The 15,500-nt window shown below is 36.5% G+C and overlaps 1 protein-coding gene across 4 annotated transcripts in view; it reads left to right on the top strand.

The window, feature by feature from the left end:
• The window catches only part of RIC8B (RIC8 guanine nucleotide exchange factor B), a 93,592-nt gene that overhangs the window by 51,804 nt on the left and 26,288 nt on the right, over positions 1-15,500 (top strand). For all 4 annotated transcript variants that reach the window (XR_010021330.1, XR_010021329.1, XM_063074821.1 and 1 more), the window contains exons 6-8: positions 448-543; positions 6,921-7,065; positions 15,283-15,427. Coding sequence is in view for 2 of the 4 variants with exons in the window: in XM_063074821.1 (XP_062930891.1) it covers positions 448-543; positions 6,921-7,065; positions 15,283-15,427 (386 nt within the window). In the remaining 2 variants the exon portion in view is untranslated. The remainder of the gene's footprint in view (positions 1-447; positions 544-6,920; positions 7,066-15,282; positions 15,428-15,500) is intronic.

Below are 15,500 nucleotides of genomic sequence, written 5' to 3'. Positions count from 1 at the left end.
AAAACTTCACACTTTCCATAATACCTAAAAGACATCTTCCAAAAAAGAAAAGACATTTTTGATTTTCCATTTGTTGTGAGCTGTTTATTTTCTCTGGTATGTCACTTGCTTTGTCAGGCACCCATATTAAAAGGCAGCAAGGTAGCATAAGCGGGTCACCAAAACCTTTGCCTTATTTAAGCCCATTGGCTGAGCCAGTGGAAACCCTTAGAAAATATAGGAAAATCCGGGAAAGACAAAAATAGGTATTGGTAAACATGAAGATAACTGATAAAATGGAAATACTGTTAGGAAAATAATTTTTTTAAAGTAATTTGTAAGCTTTGGTAACACAAGATGCCCCCCAACCCAAAAAAAGTATTAATATGCTGAGTTACATGGAAGAAAGTAATACTGTTAGAAACTAATGTAGCATGTATGGGTTTTGTTTTGTTTTGTTTTTTATAGGGAAGCAGCTATAGAGAGGGTCTAACTCCAGTTCTCAGCTTATTAACAGAATGTTCTCGAGCCCATCGAAACATCAGAAAATTTCTCAAAGATCAGGTAACTGCTTAATCTCAAAGTTAATCTTTTTATACATGTTTTCAAACACAGAATTAATTAATTGAATTCTCTCACAATGTTTTTTTTTTCCAGAATATCAGAAACTCAGAAAAGTTAGTTTTAATCTTTGAAATCTTCCTGATCAAGAAATAATTGATCTTGTGTATTTTTGAGTCATTCATTCATTTCTTTAATATTTATTGAGATCAACTGTGTGCTATGTTCTAAACATTGTTCTGAGTATTAAATGACAGACCAAGTTTCTGCCGTTGTGAAGCTTACCTTATAGTGATGGGACAAAAAGTAAACAAATATAAAACATAATGGCAGGTGGTGACAAGTGTTCTGAAGAAAGATAAAGCAGGGGAAGAGAAAGAGGTGTCTTAAGGGTTGATAAGGGAGGGTCTCTGTGAGAGACGTTTGAGCAGAAAGTCTGATACATAAGAAAAGTATCTCTGAGAATATCTGGATGAGAAATGTACCAGAGAGAACAAGTTCAAAGTCCCTAAGGTGAGTGGATGCTTTGGTATGCGTAAGGAAAAGCAAGAAGGCCATTGTGACTAGGCAACAATACGTAAGGGGGAGAGTGGTAGATGAAGTAAGAGAGAGAGACAAGAGCCAAATAACATAAGGTTGTATAGGACTTTTGATTCTCTTCTAAATGAAGTGAGAAGTGAGAAGAGAAGACATTGGAGTGTTTTGAGAGGGGGGATGATGTGACCTCATTTATATTCAAAGATACTCAGGGTATTATTTGTAGGATAGTCTGTAGTGGGGCACAAGTGGATGTGAGGAGACCAGCCAAAAAGAGAACTAATGGTGAAGGCTTGGAGTAGGACAGTAGTGATTTGAGTTCATACCTTGGGATATATTTTGAAAGTAGAGCTCATAGAACTCACTGATAGATTGGAATATGGGTTGAGAAAGAAAAAATAATGAAGGATAATTTTTAAACTTTTTGATTATATCTTAAACTCCAAGTCTAAGACTTTGACAATAACAGTAAATGAAACTGACCTTCTCTAAAATACCAATTTCTCTTGATACCCTCAGTCCAACTTTCTTTTATCCCCATGAAGATTGACAGTCTATCATTTTTTTTCACTGTCCTTCACTCACCTCATGTGCTTCTCTCTTTGCCCAGGCCAGATTCCACCTGTGGTTCATTACTATAATCACTCCTTTCCATATATCTTTCACTAGCACCTCTCACTCTTTCTCAGTTATACTCACCTGGTGAAACCCAACAAACTGGTAAAATCCAGCCTTCTACCTACTCTGAGCCTCCACCAAACACTTGAACATGATAAAAAATAATAATAATAACACAACCATATTGGCTAGTCTACTTTAAATTTAAGACTGCCTTCCCCAAGTGGTTCTCCAGCACACTCTGAGATGACTGTTTCCCAACTTCTTTTTCTTCAAACCTCATTTGACCTTGTTTCACTAAGAAATTGAGAAAACTTCATTTTCCACCACTGCACCTGCTCTCTGCCAGCATCTGAACCACCTTGTCCTGTGTCTCTCCCTCTATCCCAATGGATGAATTATTCCTACTTCTGTCTGTGGCCAGCCTCTGTCCTAGACCCCTTACCTTCCCATGGACTGTGCCCCTGCATTTATTCCCTCTCTGTCATATTCTATTAATCATTTTTTTTTATGTATTACATTGTTTCTGTCAGCACTCAAATACATCTTCTATCTTAAAAACAGAAAAAAACTTCCCTTAATCACACTTCTCAAGCTGCCTTCCATTTCTCTGCTCCTCTATATGCAGTATTTCTCAGAAGAGTTTTCCATATTCACCCTTTCGATTCTTTTTACTCTTTGACTCTTTCCTGAACCCTCTGTGATTAGGCTTTCATGCTTTCCACCCCACTGCAAAGGTTTTTATCAGTCACCAACCCAATATTGTCAAAGCTAATAGTTCTCAAATCTTCTTTTATTCCCCAATAGTATTTGATACAAGTATTCCCTCCTCCTTGAAATACTTTCTTCACTTGATTTCTTGGAAACAATATAGAACCTATTCTTTTTTTTTTTTTTTTTTTTTTAAGATGACTGGTAAGGGGATCTTAACCCTTGACTCAGTGTTGTCAGCACCACGCTCTCCCAAGTGAGCTAACCGGCCATCCCTATATAGGGATCCGAACCTGTGGCCTTGGTGTTATCAGCACCGCACTCTCCCAAGTGAGCCACAGGCTGGCCCTGAGAACCTATTCTTTGCTGATCTTCCTCCTATTCCTAACCCTAAATGTTTGAGTGGCCAAGGCAATACTGTCTTGTCTCCATCTCTATTCCCTTATTAGTGATATCATTCAGGAATCGTGGTTTTGAAAACCATCTGTATGCTGATGACTCTCAGATTTTTATCTCCAGCTGTGACCTGTTCTCTAAGCTCCAGATTTATATAATGAACTGCCTGCTCATCTCTTCCCCTTGGATGTGTAGTAGATATCTTAATGTATCCCAAACTAATATCTTGATTTCCATCCTTCTAATCTATTTCTTCCCCTTCTTTACACATTTCAATACGTGGTACTACTGCTCACCCCAATGTTCATTTATCATCATATAGAATTCCTCCTAGTGAATGAACCAGGTTCATCTTTCCCCTTTATATTTATGGTCGAGATTTATAAGTACCTTACTTTGTGTATTGCATACTAATAGATATTGCTGATAAGGAGAGATGAGAAAGTAGAGAATCTATCTTTGACGAATTTATAGTTTATTGAAAGAAGAGAGATATCATAAAAGTATGATAATCATTTAAGCAAGATTAATTAATTAAGGTTATTTCCAAGTTTGATTATTTTAAGACATTCTACCTTGACTAGGTGGACTTGGTGAAGAATAATAAATGAAAATACTCTATTTTCTATATTTATGCTTTTTCACATAGAGGATTCAACTAAACTGTTTAGATTTTGCTATCTCTGATCAGGACAGCCAAAAAACTATTTGTTAAACAGCTTCTTTATATGAAAGCCTTGGGCCACATATTGTGTAGATACAAAAGATTAAGACCCATTCTCTGTCCTAAAAAGACACTGCAGTATAGGTAAGGAGATGAAACATGACAGGTAAAAAGATAACTAAAGATACAAGGCTTAATACAGAAAACAACTCTCCTTCTGAGGAGGGTGCACTTCAGACAGTGATGATCAAGAAAGGCAGAACTCAAAGTAACAGATGAGTAGCTTTGATAATAGTGTAAATGGAACCATGGTTAATTATTAGGCCCTGTAGTAAAGACCTGATTAAATCCAACTCACATATACCCAGAGGAAAATGGTCTTGAGTGTTCTGTATTTGGGCAGGTAGGAAAGAAAACAGGTGGTAGAACTAACCGACCAAGTCATATTAGCCTGGAGAGGCTTATAGAAGAGATGAGTATTCAGTGGGTTTAAAAGAGAAACTAAATGAGATCTGTCAACCAAAAATTTGTGGGAGGGTAGTATTGGGAGAGAAATACATATGCAGTTTAGGAATGGTATATAACAACAACAACAAAATTTCATAAAAACCTATTTTAAGGAACCCAAAACATAGCTAACAAAATTTTTGCATGATAACCTTTGTTCATAGATTCTGTACTCTGGATACTGTAGACACATACTATATGAAATCATTTGTCTCATTCTTTTACAAATGGGAGATAATTCAGTATGGTTGGCCCAATCAAATAATTAGAATTTATTGTGCAATTACTTTGTGCCTAATATTGTGTTCTACCTGGACAGAGATACTGAAATATGGATTCTGTAAACACTTTGGGTAGATTACTTAATTTTCTGAGATTTAGTTTCCACGTTTGTTTATGGCTATATCTCCAGTGCCCCTGATACATCCTGATACGTGGTAGGCACTCAGTATGGAAAGAGAGCAAGGGAAGGAAGAAAACCGTTGAATGGATCATATAAAATAATCTATACATAAAGGATCTGGCATATAGTAGGTGCACAATAAATTATTTGAGCACCTGTATGTAATATGCTAGGTACTAGGAAAAGAACAGTAAACAAAACAAAGAAATCTCTGCCCCAGTGGACCTCACTCTTATAGAAGGAGGCAGATGATAAACAGATAAATATATACTATATCAGGTGGTGATAAGTCCTATGAGGAAGATTATAACAGAGTAAGGGGAGGTGGTAAAAAAGAGATGCTAAAGTTTAGTGATATAGAGTAGTCAGGGAATGTCTCTTAAAAGTAACATTTGAACAGAAACCTGAAGGAGTTAAGGGAGAGAATCATGCAAGTTTCCAGAAAAAGAGTTTCTGGGCAGAGAGAACAGCAAATGCAGAGACCTGAGGCTGGAAAGTGCTTGGCATGTTTATGGAGTTCCATGGAAGTCTGTGTGGCTGTAGTAGCATAAGCAAGAAGAATAGTAGAAATGAAGTCAGAAGTAACAGGAAGGCAGATTATGTGGAACCTTGTAAGGGACTTGTAAGGACCTTACTTTTTATTGTGAGTGAAATGAGAAGCTGGGGCAACTGGAGGACTTTGAGGACTGACATGATCTGACTTTCAAAGGATCATCCTAGCTGCCCTGTAGAGAATAAATCAGAGAGACCAGGATGAAAGCAAGGACCACTTAAGAGGTTGTGATATTAGTCCAGGTGAGAAATATTGGAAGCTTGGACTTGGTAATACTGGAGGATGTAGTAAGAAGTGGTTGGATTATTGGGTATATCTCAAAGGTAGAACCAACATAATTTGCTGATGGATGGATGGGAGGTAAAAGAAAGGAGTCAAAGATATTTCCAAGGTTTTTGTATGAAGCAGTTGGAAAAATGAACTTACCATTGAATGAGATGGAAAACTGCAGAAGGAACAGGTTTGGTAGGAATATCAAGATCCCATTTAGGACATACTAAATTTGGGATGCCTATAAAAGTCTGGAGGTCAGAAGCAGAGTAGAATAGTAGTTACCAGGGGAAAAGATGAGGAGTGACTATTCAAAAATAGAATTTCAGTTAATATAAAATGATTAAATTCTAGAGATCTGCTATATAACGTTGTACCTATAGTTAAAAATACTGTATTGTACACATAAAAATTTAAGAGGGTTAAAAAAAAAGAAAGAAATGCAGAATCACAGGTCCCACCAAGACTTAATCAGAATCAGTAACTCGATCCACAGGTGTTTGGCATTCACATTACAGTCGGAGAAGCACTAGCTGAAGTTTAGCAGGATGACTTCATAACACTTTAAGTTGCTCTGTAATCAGTCTGTATGTAAGGTGGTGGCAGCATATTTAATATTGTATTGTGTTAAATATTCTCTGTTTAGACTTATCATAGATGTAATCATAATCTTAAAAAGCAAAAGTGAGTCCATTTTAATATAATTTCCACCCTTATTTTTATCTGTTACTTTCCATAGCCCTTTGTAAAATCCTATAATACATTTCTTTTCAGTGATTAAAAAACAGTCTAGAGGTCAGGGAAGAAATCAGCATGGACATATAATTTAGAGAGTCATCAGGATGCAAAAGCTGTATAAAGCCATAAAAGTGAATGCGATCACCAACAGAGTGAGTGAAAATAATGAAGAAAAGTTGCCCAAAAACTCAGCCCTTGAGTATTCCAACATTTATAAGACAGGAAGAGAAAAGAAAATTGGCAAAAGAGGCTGAGACCAAGCAACCGGTGAGATAGGAGGAGAACCAGAAGAGAGGCGTCTGGGTGGGTGGACGGGTGAGTGAGTGAGCAAGCGAGCAGACAGACAGACAGACTGTTAGGTAAGCCCTCTGCAGATCAGTCTGTAAAACAGGGATGAGGGTAATGTTCCTGCCTCCTTTGCAGAGTTACTTTGAGGATTATAAATAACGTAGTACACCATCTGTTACAGCAACTAGCACACAGAAAGTGCTCAATGATTAGTAGCCAATTTTTATTATAAAATTAAACTGAAAAACAAGTACAGATTTTTTTCTTATGTACTGAAAATGCTGCAGGACTTAAAAGAAGATAAAAATTAATATGACTCAGGGTATTAAAGAAGTCTCCATTGAAGAAGGAGAAACTTTACCCAGACTTTAAAGTGGATTTTGATAGGGGCAAGTAGTGGCATTCCAGGTGCTGGGATGAGTAAGAACTCAGAAACGCATGGTGGTGTACTGAAGAGATGTTTCTGTTCAAATGAAACCTTGTTATAAGCATGAAATTATTTGAGACCTGTTTTTATTGTCATTGTTTAGTTTTTTATTTATTTGGAAGCTAACCTATATTTATTTTTAAAAATTTTTTTCCACTCTTACAAAACTAAGCCCAGTAGACGTTACAAGACTGACCAGTTGCATGGTATCATCCTCACTAATTCCAGTATCCTCAATTGATGATGATTTTTGCATTTGTGCCATCAGGTGTTACCACCATTGAGGGATGTGACAAATCGACCTGAAGTTGGCTCAACCGTGAGAAATAAGCTGGTGCGTCTCATGACACACGTTGACCTTGGAGTCAAGCAAATTGCTGCTGAATTCCTCTTTGTCCTTTGCAAAGAGAGAGGTAGGTTAAACTCTCTTTGCCCTCTACTTTTTGTCTTTAAGAGGGAATTTGAGAAATTTTCTTGTTAGTTGTGGCCATCTCATTCCATTCTTTCTAGAGCTTGCTATCTATCTGTTCTATCAGAGGGGCTGAGGAGATAATAAAAATTAATACATTAAAAGCATTTTTATGTCCTTCTGAATTCACTGAGACATGCAGAAACAGATACATTACCAAGCATACTCATATTTAAACTTTGCCTTCTGTATCCTTACCCAGACTTCTTAATCTTGATGGGGCAGGACCTGGAGCCATTGTGAAAAGTCTGCTTAAGTAATTCAGGTCATACTATTTTGATAACAAGACAGGGGCCTGGGTTAAGTTCCTCTATTTAATTCCTCTTGGAATTAAAACTATAGGCAGAAATGCGTAAGATATGCCTCTTACCCCTAAAATTATTAAAAAATAACTATACTACAGTGTAACCAATACTACTCTACAAGTATTTATAGAGTGTCTACTGAGGAAGATCCAACAATTAAAATACTTCTAACGTTGTATGGATTATTTGCTCTGAAAAAGTCAAGTTCTCCAAACAGGGAACTTTGACTAAATTATTCAGATATTCTCACCTATTTCTTTTTTCTCTTAGTTTATAAATGTACTAGTATAAAATTCTACCTAAGCAGATTTTATATTCCACTTTTTTAACATACCCCTGTTTTGTGAGATAATTTGGAGATGGAAAATACTCACTCACTTCTCTCAAAATCTTGTCAATTGTGTCCTTAAACTTCATTTCTGACTTACTGATTCAACCACTTAAGTTCCTGTTAAGATGATATATTAGCAACATAGTTTGGTCATTGTCATAATGGTGATAATAAATATAGCTATTGTGAACTGAGAGGTATCATGACTATGCATAATCTCATTTTAAGTCTCATAAGGACTTTCTAAGGTAAATATTACTGTTTCAGTTTTATAAATGAAGCATCCTGGCACTTGAGAGCCTTTCAGTAACTTATTTAAGGTAATGCATTTGCTTAGGGCAGGAGTCCAAATTTGAGTCCTATCTTTTCATTCTGCCATAGTCCCTCTCATGATAATTATCTTCAGCTATTATTATACACTAGCTTATTTAGCATCTGTTCTTTTAAATACTTCTTTCATAACTTTGAATACTTTGATTTAGCATCTTGGAGTTGTGGTTAGCATAGTGCCTTGCATATAGTGATATGTAAATACTCATATTGGCTGAATTGAACTGATTTTTTTGAAATCAGAAGTGAAATGTTTTTTTAAGGGTAATTATGTACGTATGTACATAAATCTAAACCACACGTGTGTGTCTATTCATGAAAAAAGGTTTACTTCTCTGTATTTATAGTTTTTCTACAATAAATATGCATTTCTTGTACACTTTTTAAAAAGTTTTTAAAAGGGGGAAAATAAAATTTATTTCTTCTATAATTATATATCTAAGAATATACCTAAATACATGTTGCATATCTAAATACATAATTGCATGCCTAAGTATATATCCAAATATAATCACCTTACTGATAAGTTAGAGTACCATAGCAAATACATTTATAAGTAAATTTTGTTAATTTTTTTTCATTTAAGTGGTTAGCTTTGTTTCCCCTTGGATCCAGTATTTGAAGTTTCTTAGTCCTAACTTCGAGCCCAAAGCCAACCCACATTAGCAAAATAACATTTCTTTCATTTGACCTTTGACAATTCTATATATAGTCACCTGCTTTTCTTTCCAATTTGATTATAAGTTTTTGTAGTGTATTCTTTTGGAATAAAAATTCATTCAACAAATTTTTTTTAGCTAAACCCTAGGATTACAAAGGTGTATAAGATCAACAAGGTCTCTGCCCTTATATTGTTTAGTTTCTTATGCAAGGGGCACAGACTCAAATGCCTACAGCAGCCGGGCTGGTAATAAAAGTAAGTCAAGTGGACTAGATGTAAGATAATACATGAAAACTGATGCATAGCTCATTATTGAGGAGATGGTGGGTTGGGGTGAGAGAACAAGGGGATTGTGAGGGACTGGAAAGAGGATGTTGCTGCTATTTAGCTCCAACTAATTGTTACTGTGAAAGAACATGTGCCCAGTATTACCAGATCTTCCAAGTTTTTCAAGAGACGCTAGAACACACTTTTTAACTTAAAATCTCTGGTTTTAAATGTTGTCAACTAATTCAAATTTAAGATCTTCTGCCTGCCTGCCCCCCCCCCCCCCAAAAAAAAGTCTGCAGTCTGCATTCAATTTAAAAGTCATCAGATTTTGGAATTTGGGTTTAGAGGCAGACCATCAAAATGAAATAAATTTTAAATAATTTGTCAGAGTGGCTAAACTTTTAAGGATATGCAAAGCTAAGTTTAAATTGAAGGTACCTTGGCAAGGTTCAAAGTTCAGACCACTAAGTAGAGATAGCAAGCAACAGTCAAATTGAGTTAGGAGCACAGAGATACATTAAGAAGAAAAATTGGAATGAGGTGAGACACAAAGGGCAAAATTTTATAGAAGACAAGGCACACAAAGGACCATTCAAGTGTCTTAACTACCCATCTGTGCCAGGCTAAACTGTATCTCCAGCCAGTAGTGGCCCACAGGTTAACTTGTGCTCGTGCCACCAACTTCTCCTGTTGAACCCTGACATAACTAAACTTTTATTATCACCCCGAAAATTGTGTACTTTCTACAAGGGGCTAAAGATAGGCCTTACATAGTTTAATCAAAAGAAAGGGATTTGTAAAAATAATCCCCTGCCTTGGTGGGGTTCCACCTGCACACACACACCTTTTTAACATATTCATTAGTTCCCAGTGTGTACCAGGCATTGTGGTAGGGGCTGAATTACAGAGAGAAGTTAGGCTTGAACTCCCTCAGCACATAGCCCCACACCTATAAATTTACTTTAGTCTCCATTTCTGTCTCGGAGGAATAGGTAGTTGTTTCTTTAGCTCAGGGCTACTCTCCCTTTCCTGTTGATCTTTCTCTTCCTGTCTTCGCAGAAGCCTTGCTGCTTCAGTTGTTACCCTGTATTCTCCTGATTTTTTTAACTCTCCCTATGTGCTTTCCTAAACCCAGGTACGTACTCATGTCACTGACCCTCACATCTTAGCATCTTGAAAGATGAATGTTTTTCTTTTCATTATCCTTACTACGTGCTCAGTCTTCAACTTGCTGTAAGTCAGGCTTTCTACCACCATTCCCTACCCCCCAGATACCACTGAAAATGTTCTCAGTAAGGTCCCAAATTACCTAATTTTCAAAAGCAATGGCTGACCGTTCTATTTGTTTCTGTGCTACCACACACTCCTAGATGTCCTTTGCCTTCTCTTTCTTTTCATTCTCATTTGCTAACTCCTTTCTTTGCTGATATTCGCTAAAGTTACCTTCGGTCCCCATTTGCACTTTACATTGCTCCCTTAATAAACTCATCCTCTCCCTTGGCTTCTGCTTCAGTCTATTTGCTGAGTAGGTTCCCAAATCTATGCATCTCCAACCCCAGCCTTTCTCCTAAACCCCAATCATGTTTACCCACCACTTTCTGGACATGTCCACCTGTGTTTCTCAAAGATACCTCAAACTCATGTCTACAGTTGGATTCATATCCTCATTCCCATGCTCCTCAACTTTTTCTTTATCCTTTCATCACTTTCTCTGTTAAAGGTACCATTGTCTATTTAGTTGCCAAAGTCAGAAACCTAGGAATTGCCCTGGATTCCTTCTTTACCCGTAGAGCTAATAATCATACAGATTTTACCTCCTGAATATTTCTCTTTTATTTGCTTCATTGTGTTCTGGCACTGCTACTTTAGTACAGTCCCTTAAAATTACTTTCTTAAACTATTAATAAACTATTAAAATAGATCTCTCTGTTTCTAGTCAGGTTTTCTTTAGTTTGTCTTCCACATGGCTAACAGATTGTTCTAAAATACAAATATAATCTTCTCATTTCTTGTAAATACAAATATAATCTTCTCATTTCTCATTAAAACTTTTAATGATGCCCTATCGCCTGCATGGTAAAATCCAAATTTTACCTCCATGGGTTACTTCTGTGAGTGTATTCTAAATCCGTTCCCACGTTACACTTCCCACTTAACCACACTAAATTCTTTATTGTTGCCTCATTATACTGCAGCATTTCTTGGAGTATCTACGTGGTTTGGCAGATGCTGTTCTTTTTGGACTCAATGCCCTTCTCATCTTTGTTAGCAGGGTGAGCTTTATTTATCCTTGAAGACCCGCTTGAGCATCATCTCTGTGAAGACTTCTCTGACCATCCCACATCCCAGTCAGAGTTGTCATTCTCTCCTTTGTGCCATTTTTACTTATCTCTGTTTTTAATACTTTTTTTTCTTTTTTTTTTTTCCCTTACCTTGAAAGCAACAAGAGAATGTTTTTAATACTTTTGACATTTACTATTTGTTGAGCTTATTTGTTGAGATAGTGAGATTCTTTAGGTGGAGGATCATATCTTATTCATCTTTGGATCCCCAGTACTTAACACAGTACCTTACAGATAGAAGTTGCCCCATAAATGTTTAATAAAAGAGCAAACATTTGTGCTGTCTATAAATTCAGTCTGGTGAATAGACTATCTTGAATATTTCTCCATATAAAGGAATAATTTCAGTACACTATGGTAAACACCCTAAGAGAGGGATGTGCCAGGTACCTTGGCAACCTGGAAGAGGGAATGATTGGGGGGCGTGGAGAAGGTCAGAGATAGTCTTCATAGAAGAAGACAGAGAAATGAGAAATAGCCTTGGTATGTAAAGAAAAGAGATTCAGGAAAGAATTCCAGGTTTAAGGAAGACGAGTTTGGAAAAGAAGGCAGAGGCCAGAAAATGGAGCCATTTAGGCCTTACTTTGGAATTTGAGCTTAGCCTTTACAGGGAGACATTAGAGGTTTTATCCAGGAAGGTGACAAAGTCATATTTTAGGGCTGGCCAAGTTAGCTCACTTGGTTAGATCATGGTGCTGATAACAATAAGGTCTAGGGTTTGGACACAAGCCAGCAGCCAAAAGAAAAAAAATCACATTACATAGATATCTCAGGCAATTGTGTGGAACGAGGGGTATGAGACTAGAAATAAGGACACTAGTTAGAGGAAACTACTAATAGGAATTTCTAAAAGTTACAGTATTTGACTGGAAGGAAAAGGACTTACACAGAGAAGGGGGAATTGGTCTCTGAATAGAATATGGATCTGTTATTCTTTCTTCTTGGTAATGGAGGAAAAACCCTTGTTCATTTACAGTAGAGTGTGGTCACACATTTGTGTACGCAATATACCATGACTACAAGTGCAGTCCTGACTTTGCACAGTGCTACCATGGTTGCTTTCCTCTGCTCATAGTGCCCTCTAGCATGCTGATAAAATAATGGTCGGATATTTCTTGCAGCTTTCTGACTGAATGCTGAATTGTTTCATTTCAGCAGTATTTTCTCATAACTGCATAGGACAAAAACAAATATATTTGCGTGTTTCTTTTCTTTTTTTTTAAGGACCACCCAGAAAATCTTGTCTTTGCCGTAGCAGCTCACCTTAACATCCAAGTACAGTCAATTTTTCTTTTACCACTTTCTCAATATTAACAGGATATTATAATGGAGTGTTTGAAAATAGAACAAAAAGTAGCTGGAAATACTCTACCAGTGCTTCTCACTGTGAGGATTTTGTATTCCATATGTCTCCCCTCCTCTACCCCCATTTTTTTATCTTATTAACAAAAGTTCATGTGATTTTTAAACTATTGGCTATAGCCTTATCTATTTTGGAGGTAAAATATGTCTTAAATCATCTTTGTAACCCAGACTGTCAGTCAGAGAGTTGGCACGTAATGTTTGTTCCAGTGAAAGAGCAGTAAACATTATTTTCATTAAACTACCAGGGAATTTCACTATTAACTAGCTTTCTTTCAGAGGGATTTTCTGCATAAGAAAGCAATTATTTAGTATTCTGTTTACTTCCATTTAACCTATTTTGGCCTTTCATAACTTTTGTGTTCTTAAACTATTTATTTCCATCTTTAGCCATTTTGTGTCTTTTTTTTATTATTTTATTTTTAAGAATATTCACTTAAACCATTTACTCATATCTCAATTTAAACTTTCATAATTTCAGTGAATATTTCTTTTCTGGAACCACTAAAAACATCCTTCTTTGTTTAAAAAAAAAAAAAAGAAAAACAACCTGACCAATAATGCTTACAATAAGAACATAGTGCTGTGTGGGTTTGGATCTGTTTCATTCTCAGTGGTTTTGTGTCTGAACATGTCATTACGATCATGTTTAACCTCCAAGAATATTAAGAATGCCTATGTACACTGAATATTCATTTCTTTCCCTAAATAACTCATTACCGATTTGTTAATTTATCTCAATCAGTTCATGTTGGGGAGGTTCTGATGGCAAGAAGTAGCATATCAGGTTTATTCAGAGAGCTGTCAAATATACCACTGTGATCCTTCATTAAATTCTAATATCAATGACTAGCCAGTTGGCTCAGTTGATTAGTGCATGGTGTTACAACACTAAGGTCAAAGGGTTCAGATCCCCATACCAGCCAGCCACCAAAAAAAAAATTCTTATATCCTGTTGAGCATCCACTGAGAATTGTTACCAAAGATACCACAGTTACCAACAGCTTTTCAGGTAGAAAATAGTTGAAAATGACTAGTTTAAACCTTATTTAATTTACTTATATTATTAACCCATTTTCTTTTGCACATATTTCACCACTTTACTATATTCTTTGAAAGCAGGGCTTCCTTGTATTTGTCCCCAGACTACCTATTCGTTGTCAAAAGAGGTACCCTCCAGTTCAAATATTTAAAACTTTGAAGTACCCTTGTATATCCCCTTTTCTTACCCACCTATTTCCCTACTCATCGCCCCTTTCAGGTCCCCAAAGTCATTTTAATTGCCCTTCTCTGAATTTTCTCCAGCTTTATTTTGGTTTTTTAGGTAAGTGATTGAATTACAATAGTATTTCAGATGTAGATTTTACTATGGCTTTATACATGGTTAAGAGAATATGTTGTTTTGTTTCCTACACTTGTCTTTAGGATGTCGTTTTATTAACATTCTATTGAAAGCCTTAAGTAAATTTTACCAATTTTATCTTTTGATTAAATATTTTAGTGTTCACCTTAAATTGTACCTGAAGAAAAGGAACTACTCCTAAATTAAGCTGCCAATTATTGCTTAGTATCTTCCTTAAATGGATTTAGAAATCACCAAAACTTTTCTACAGTGCATGGTTCCCTTGCAAAAGTTTTATGCATCTGCTTATCTTAGAGGTATCATCTTACACTGTTGACTGGGTAATACCTATGGAGGACCTGCACCAGTTGCTTCATTGAGTTTTTTTGTTTGTTTTCTGTGGGGTTTTTTTGTTTGTCCAAGATAAGTGCAAAATGGTCATTTTACCCAATATTACCAGGGAAAAGAACGAGTGTTTACTTTGTGCCAGCTACTTTTCAAAGCACTTTGCGTGTATTAACTTGTGAAGTAGGTAGTTATTTTCCATTTCTACAGATTAGAAAACTGAGCTAGAGCTGCAAAATGTCTTACACATGGCCAACCAGCTAATAAGTGGTAGAGCTATTATAAAAATCCGGCCAGTCTAACTCCTGGGCCTTCCTGCTCAGTGAGTTTCGTGTGCTTACATAGTGTTGCTGACTTATTTTTTTAAAAAGTAGTAAGTTAGCCTATCCTATTTGTTAATAGTCTCCCTTAAATTTTCTTATTTCCTATATCCTTTCCTCCAATTTCTACAGAGGGTAAAAGAAAGATTTTAGATTGCGTGGCATATTGGTAAAATCCCAGTGTGACCTTCACTAGCTCTAGTTTCTTATCATTTCTCTAAAATTGGACTTAAAAAAAGTAAAATTTGAAATCAGAAACTTAAAACACAGCCCTTATCAATGCCCTGGAAGTCAGAGACATCCTGCTTCTGCCATAAAGTGTGTTCATGACAGATCTGTTTGAATTTCTGATACCTAAAAAAGGCTCTTAGTCTTCAGAGCACGTAGGAAAATTTGTGGGTAGTTCAGTATCACCACCACCACACGTTGAAAACCTGTCAATTTAAAGGTTTATTGCCATGGCATATCTGCACCCTCCCTGTGTTGATGAGTGGTTGGTGATAATGGTGAACGCCCAAGGATTCTTGTCTAAAACCCTATTCTGTTTTTGCAGTGGATAGCCTGCTGAAATACACTGGCTATGGGAATGCTGCAGGACTGTTGGCGGCCAGAGGCCTCTTGGCTGGAGGAAGAGGAGATAACTGGTACTCGGAGGATGAGGACACAGACACTGAAGAATACAAAAATGCCAAACCAAAGTATAGTATCAAGTTTGTTTTCACCTAACTATGGCTGTGCCTTCGAGTTGGTTACTTGGCTTTCACTTCTTTG

Source organism: Cynocephalus volans, chromosome 12 (genome assembly GCF_027409185.1).
Source record: "Cynocephalus volans isolate mCynVol1 chromosome 12, mCynVol1.pri, whole genome shotgun sequence".
In the NCBI taxonomy this organism is placed as follows: domain Eukaryota; kingdom Metazoa; phylum Chordata; class Mammalia; order Dermoptera; family Cynocephalidae; genus Cynocephalus; species Cynocephalus volans.
This window is presented reverse-complemented; position numbering and strand designations above follow the sequence as displayed.